General features: G+C 37.0%; 1 protein-coding gene across 1 annotated transcript; it reads left to right on the forward strand.

Moving 5' to 3' along the window:
• Positions 1 to 1783: 1783 nt before the first annotated feature.
• LOC104938889 (cytokine receptor common subunit gamma) lies at positions 1784 to 6226 on the forward strand. The gene is made up of 8 exons (XM_010755342.3): positions 1784 to 1918; positions 2464 to 2554; positions 3444 to 3619; positions 3746 to 3879; positions 3954 to 4119; positions 4435 to 4537; positions 5017 to 5077; positions 5590 to 6226. Exons 1-8 carry the CDS (start codon positions 1855 to 1857, stop codon positions 5836 to 5838), a joined length of 1044 nt encoding a protein of 347 aa, XP_010753644.1. The 5' UTR covers positions 1784 to 1854; the 3' UTR covers positions 5839 to 6226.
• Positions 6227 to 7663: the final 1437 nt, after the last annotated feature.

Raw genomic sequence — 7663 nt, forward strand, 5'->3', positions numbered from 1 at the left:
TTCAAAGTACATCTGAAGACCCTGATTCGGTCTCGCATTCTGACGAACTTGTGATGGTGGATAAACTTTAAAACCAAAGATCACACCCCAAATACTACACCCAGAATTAGTCAAAGAGAATGTCTTTACCCTTGGAGGTGTTAGTGTCAGCATATTCTAGTCTGGAGACACAGATGTCTGTTTACGCAGATTGGAACGTCAACGGCAAGCTATCTATTATGACTAGGAAGGCAGCAACAGGCCTCTTCAACTTCGTCAAAGGCCTTGTCTTTGACTAGAGGCACCTAATCAAAGACAAACAATTATTACTGCAAAGGACCTCAAGGCCCACACGTGACCATGTGCAGCCTAAGGATAGAAAATTCTATAACAGGTGTTAATGTGAGCATGAATGGTTGTTTGTCTCTATGTGCCCTGTGATGAATTGACAACTTGTCCATGGTGTACCCCACCTCTCACCCAAAGTCAGCTGAGGATAAGTGGTCACAGAAAATGGGTGGTTAGTGTACACACTTTAGATCTTGGTATATCTTCTCAATCATTATTTTTGAAACAGCTTCCTCTGACAGGAAGCCCACAAAACTCATTTTATGAGCAAGTACACAGAAAGTACACTCATAGCTGAGCTGATGATATTTTCAAAGAACACTCTAAATTCTGATTAAAACAGTGGAAATAATGCTGTCAAATATATTGTCTGTGTAACCAATTTTATTTCAGTTCAAATCTGTTGTGCACATTTTGATTTAATTTGATACTGTACCTACGTCTATATGTTTGTACTAAGAGAGTGAAGTGTAACCAGTCAAATTCCTTGTGTGTGTTCACATACCTGGCAAATAAAAGTGATTCTGACTCTATTCTGACTCTAACAAACAACAAATACATTAATATCCAAAATTAATTCTCTGTGATGTCTTTAAAAACTGGCCATCATCATGAGCGTTTTTGAGAGTTGAGATGAGTGTTGATGTTTTATGTCACATTGCTGCTGGTGGAAGTGTCAGATATCTTTGACTCTGATGCTTATCACATTCATATTTCATCATAAACCTGACATCTTTCATTAGTTCTCTCTCTCCCTCTCACCATCTGTGGACATGTCTCATTAATGCATGTTACTAACCAAACTTCCCCGGAGTTTCGGGTTCTCGTGGATCGTGGCTGCTGCTGTGATCCAGCACGATGTCCACTACATATATTATTACTGTCATTATTACTACCATATCTGCTACTGTGGTCATTTTATCATTCATTGTGATTCATTGTCATTTTGTCAGTCATTGTAATTGTACAATATGTTTGTGTTGATTTGTCCTGTACACGTGACATCTATTGCACGTCTGTCCGTCCTGGGAGAGGGATCCCTCCTCTGTGGCTCTTCCTGAGGTTTCTTCCACCTTTTTTCCCTGTTAAAGGTTTTTGTGGGCAAGTTTTTCCTCACTCGAACCGAGGGTCTAAGGACAGAGGGTGTCACTCCCTGTACAGATTGTAAAGCCCTCTGAGGCAAATGTACTTTGTGACTTTGGGCTATACAAATAAAATTGAATTGAAAATTGAATTGAATAAAACGTACATGTGCTCCAATAATATACCAAATGTGCATGTCTAATACAGAAGTGAACAAAGGTATCAAAGGTATCACTACATTATATTTTTCAAATGTTTTACAAATTGTATGTTATTATACTTTACATTGCTACAACATGTCACGTTGATCTACAGCCCAGTACATCAACAGCTTCCGCTGACAGGAAACCCACAACACAGAAATGGAACATGTGACGCATCGATACTCAGATGTAGAAGTCGACCTGTGCCCATGCTGACATTATACTGTCTCTGTGCTTCACGATGCCGACTTGGCTGCTTATACTCCTCTGTCTGACAGGACATGGTTTTGCCAAAGAAAAGCCTGGTAAGAATATTTACAGCCAAACTAATTGAAATGTGAATGATATTAATAATAACTTTGGAGATATTTGAGCAGTTCACTTCCTTAAGGGCTTTTGGCAGATGTAATCGTGTTTTTTACGTTTGGTTGTCATGATTTGAAGCTTCTTTTCTTCTTTATGAATTGTTATATCTATAATATTTGGTAATAATTCATAATACACTAAAATCATTTACTAATTTATGAGTAATTTAAACCATAATTTTGACAACTTTCCTTAATATCAAACCAAGAGTAGAAAGGGATGGACAACACATCTGTGTCGAGATTTGATTAGGCCTTAATATTGTAGATAAAAAGTCACTTGTATTATTAAACTGAAGTAAACAGTTGGTCACATAAAGATAAAATGAAGTCTTACTTCCTCAACTATGTGTTTTCTGTAAATTCCTGTCACGTCACTGTGCTGCCATTTCCTCATTGTGTGTGTGTGTGTGTGTGTGTGTGTGTGTGTGTGTGTATACTTTATTCATGCTGTATTGGTCTCATCCCTTCTGTGTTTCTGGTAGATGTGAGCTGCTCCATCGTGCATCTGGAATATGTTCACTGCTCTTGGAACCAGAAGGGGACTCCAGAGGTCAACTACACCTTCTATGGCGGGTTAGTAACTCATTTTTTTGGATCTCTTTTAGCTCATTGGCTAATCTTCCAAGAGTCATTTATGCACACAACACTGTTAAAACACTGTGAGAAAACTGGTTGTAAAATTGGCAGTAAGTACCAGACAAAAACATTCATAAAGAACATAAAAACAACAGTTTATTGTAATGGGGCAAACATTACTAGAACAACATTATATATTGTATTCTACTCAAATTAGAGTTGCTAGCAAATAGCTGTTGATATTTCACAATACAATATGTATAAAAAGTAAAAAATAATAAAATTATTAAAGATTAAGACAATTTGCACTCACAAGGGGAAAGAGAAGAGACTTCATCTTTTCCAAATGACTTCATATGAGACAAGAGTCGACTGAGTTGGGCTTCTTTTCATGAATATATATATATGTGTGTGTGTGTGTGTGTGCGTGTGCGTGCATGTATACATACATCATATTTCATTTTGTAGGCTATTTAAGTTTAACTTGTGAATAATTAGACACCACTGTGTGTTGCCCCTCCGCTGCTGTCATCAAATGCTCTCATGTCAGGATCCTTTTTTATAATATTATCCTTTCAGATCAATTTGTGGTCAAAATGGCCACATTCACATGAATGATGTGTAAATCTTTCTCCGTGTGTTTCTGAGACTGTAACTTTCTACCATTTATTTCCAAAAGATAAGACAAGCCAGTCAAACTAAACAGAACTAAAAAGTAAAACAGAAACGGAGTGTTCTCTGAATCTCTGTACAACTGCACATCGATATAAAATTTGTCAACAACCAATAAATCTTCATGTTTTTGATCCTGTATTCACTGTTTGTTACAGTTGATGTGGCATACTTTGCTTTATTTATGAATGACTAAATTGTGATTTCTACACAGGTTTAGCAAAAATGTGACTGAGTGCACCACCTATGTGTTGGAGAATGGTACAAACACTGGATGTAACCAGCGCTATACAAAAGTGTACACAACTGACAGGTTCAGTCAGTCATTTACTACGAAACTGGTGCATGGAAACAACACTTTTAAGAAGGAGCATAATCTTAAAATGAAAGGTATGATTATTTGCTGGCGTGCAACGTCACACTGGGTTACCCTTTTCAAAACAGTAAACCGCTTAATGAAGGAAAAATATTAACCTTGTATATTCTCTATCACTGAATGGTCTGTGTTATCTCCAGTCAAGTTAAATCCACCAACCAACCTGACTGTCCAGATGGGATCTGACAATAACCTGTGGTTTTTCTGGAACCAGACTTCTACAAGATGTGTAGAAAGTGAAGTTCAATACCGGGCCAACAACAAGATTTGGGAGGTAAGAATTTTTTTTTCCTGTTTGTCTTGTTTTTGTGCACATCTCCTTTCTTAACTCCATCTCATTATCCACAGGTTTCTAAAATCAATCTTGGGACCCAGAGCTACTGCATCAACTTGCCCTCTACCACTTCCCGGTATGAGCTGCAAGTGCGGAGCAAAATAGGGAACAGCTGTGGAGATTCTATTTTCTGGAGTGACTGGAGCGAGCCTGTGGTCTGGGCATCCACCAACAGCACAGGTAGACTAGCAAAATGTCTGCTGTGAAAAGTCCTATGAATTGAGTAACCACTGACTTCTACTGGCAAACAATAGAAACTGTTGGTGTGTTTGTTCCTGAACACAATACAGGTTGTAAATGAGTTTTCAAGGTCGTAAATATGATTCAGCCCATTTACAGCATATCACTGCCAATATTGGCAATAGGGCAACAAAAATGTTACGATGAATCTGCATCTTTTCTTACTCTTTTATGCTCTTTATGTGTACATTACAGTGAAGGTACAAGATTATAAATTAATTACAGTTCACCTCTTCCTCCCTCTACACTTGACAGACATAAGTACGATGAATTCAATGTCTGTGTGGACCCCGGTGCTGTATGTGTTGGGCACTCTCACCTTCCTCCTACTCGTCATGATGTTGCTGCACCATGAAAGGTGAGCTGGTCCAAATGTCATACGTAAATGACAGTTGTAGAGTGAGTTATTGTGTAGCCACAGAGTAATTATTCCTGTTTTATATATATTTACAGAATTAAATTCTGAATTGAATGAAATTGTTACTATGAAGCTATAAATTGTGTTTTATGAAAGAAAGAAGAAACAGTAGATGTAATGAATTTTGAAAGATATGTAAGATGCCAGTGACATGTTTTTTTTTTTTTTTTTTTTTAGTGAGTGAGGTCAAGTACAGAGAATTTCCAAGACAAGAAAAATTAGAAGTTAAAATACAATAACATAAAAATAAATAATATAAAATAAAAAATAACAGCTGACTAATAGCAGTACACACACGTGCGTGCACACACACACACACACACACACACACACACACACACATTTTCACTCAACTGAAGAGCTACTAGGAACAAAAGTAAAGAGCTGTTTTCTAATATGATCATCTACCTCCTGTACAGGCTCAGAATCATCCTCATCCCAGTGGTTCCCAAACCATCCCTCAACTCTCATGACATCCAGGTTAGTAGGATCCAGAGCTCTGTGCCACCTCTCTGACATTCTTACTCACACAAAAGGTTTATATTCACTTTCTTTTTCTTATTTGGCAGGACAAAAACGAGATTATGTGAGACAATTCAGAGATAGAGACATGCAAGCATTTAACCCTAACCCTAAATGCTAACATTAGCATGTGACCATACTCACAATGACAGTGCTAACAGAGTTATGCTGAGCATGAATATTGTATTTTTTTGTATTAATCATCTTACTTTAGTGTATTAGCATGCTAACATTTGCTAATCAGCACTAAACAAAAATTTTAAAGTTAGCCAACCAATAACCAAAGTTATCACAATTCATACTGAGATTAAAACTTCATGCCAATCCATTCAGTAGTCGTTGAGGTATTTTTTCAGTTTGGCTGAAGAGATCCACAATGCTTGTATTTAACTGATAAAAGCCCTGTTTGGTGGAATAGTGAGTGTATCATCATGTGAATTAATTATGAATTATGTGTTTTGTTTTTAAAGGAGTGGCTTCAACTCTCCAAAGGACTGAAAGAGAGGGCTAACTACAACGAGCGTGCCTGTCCTGTCCGTGAGTACTGCCATGTCTCCCAGTCTGACAGCGAGAGCTCTGACAGCTCCACCTGCTCTGTCACCACCGACCAAACTGACTGCTCCGTCTCCATCCCTGTGGACAAGTCAGACCTGTCAACCCCTTGTTCCTCTTCCACCTCCACAGTGTCAGCTGTGGAACCAGAGCAGATTTCTGTTTAGGAAGCATGGATACATGATTAATGGCTAATATTTTCTGTCACAGAGATATACATCCAAAGTTTCCTTATAAACAGTCCAAATCTCAGCTTCAATAGCAATTGGATTTTGCTTCAGTCAGGTCATTTTTTTTTTCTTTAAGTTCAGTTTTGAAGTTTTACTATTCTGCCTGAGCTTGGCAATATGTTACCTATATATGTACACCTTTTTCTTTTTTTTAATCTTTTTAACCTGCAAGACATATTCAGATGTATAATCACAAAACGTTAAAGTCTGTGTAAAGGCAATTCTGAGATTTCCTTCAAAATACATTAAATATGGTGGACAATAGTTGGTGAAAACATGTGAAAGATTTTGAACGATATATTACTGAAATGTGGTTAGAGGTTCAAAAGTTTTTCACCAGTTTTCAGTCCAGGATTTTGTGGGCGGTCCATAAAGGGTGGCCCGATGACACACTGAGGCCGCTGAGAGATAGAGATGAATTCATCTGGATCAGTGTTTCAAAGTTACTCATGTCATTTTCTGAACTCATCTGACACGTTTCAATTGCTTCACGAGGGGGCGGGACATCAGCACATTCAGCGGACACGCCCCCACAGTCCCGGAGCTGAAAATTAATTTTTACCTGATCTTAACACCTGATTTCATAAACTTGTCGATATTTTTAATCATTCATATTTGGCTGAATGGTTAATAACACTTTCGCCTTGGTCTGACAAACTCAGAACACATATTTATTCTTACTTTACACGGTGGTCTGACAAACTCAGAACACATATTTATTCTTACTTTACACGGATTATAATCCAAATAGACTTGCTTATATACTGCACTATACAGTTTCAGATTTACACACTCTGGCATTGCCCAATTCAAGGCCAAGTTTCTGTAAAGGGTTTGGAAATTGTAACGTATAAATTATTGGCTTTATTAATGCCTCAAAGTATTTTTTTTTAATAATGATTATAAAATAATTAATGGTTAAGAAGATTTGCTTACTAAGGCTATATCTGCAACTTTGGGATTGCCAAGTCAAAAAAAAAAAAAACCTTTTTTTATCTAGCTAGAAAAGTTTTGCAATTGACCAAAATCTATTTTAAATATTACTACTAATATTTTAACTGCAGAATTGCTGCAAGCGAAAAATGATTCCTAATCTATTGATGGACCAGTATATTCATAACTATGTTACTGACAAACGACCAGTCAAAGGGAGTCTTCATAACCTCTGTCCTTTAATAGATTTTTTCCACAGCAGCTGTTTTGACATGAAGTAGGAGGGTAAGACACAGGTGTTACCAATGATACTAATCTACACAGCATTAGTAAATAATTGATCATGCAGTAATGAAGCCATTAGTTACTAGCTCTAAACCCTGGAATAAAACGTGCCTCTTTGGATAGTAACACCACAACATATACACACTCAACACTCAGAGGATATGGTTTAATGTTTTGATATATGCTTACTAATATAACTGAAAAGCGCTTTTAGATCAAATGTATTATTATTATTATTAGCCACATGTGTTTTGTATATTAATATCTTTGATTGTAGGCATCGCTTTTCAGTTTAGTTGGACTTTTTTGTTTTTAAACTGACTTGTATTTTAGAGTTTGTTCAGGATCCATTATATCTGCTGTTATCAAAGCTGACTGCACTCCTTGCTGTGCTTTTCCGTGTATGTTTTAGACAAATAAATAAACATATCTCGTTACGTAAAAACTTCTGTGACATTATTTGTATAACTGTAACGAATTAGGTAACCTAATTGAATGTGCCCTTTCCAGTTATGTCACTGTCCAATAGAGGGAGCACAGTGTC

This window comes from Larimichthys crocea, unplaced genomic scaffold (genome assembly GCF_000972845.2).
Source record: "Larimichthys crocea isolate SSNF unplaced genomic scaffold, L_crocea_2.0 scaffold560, whole genome shotgun sequence".
In the NCBI taxonomy this organism is placed as follows: Eukaryota; Metazoa; Chordata; class Actinopteri; family Sciaenidae; genus Larimichthys; species Larimichthys crocea.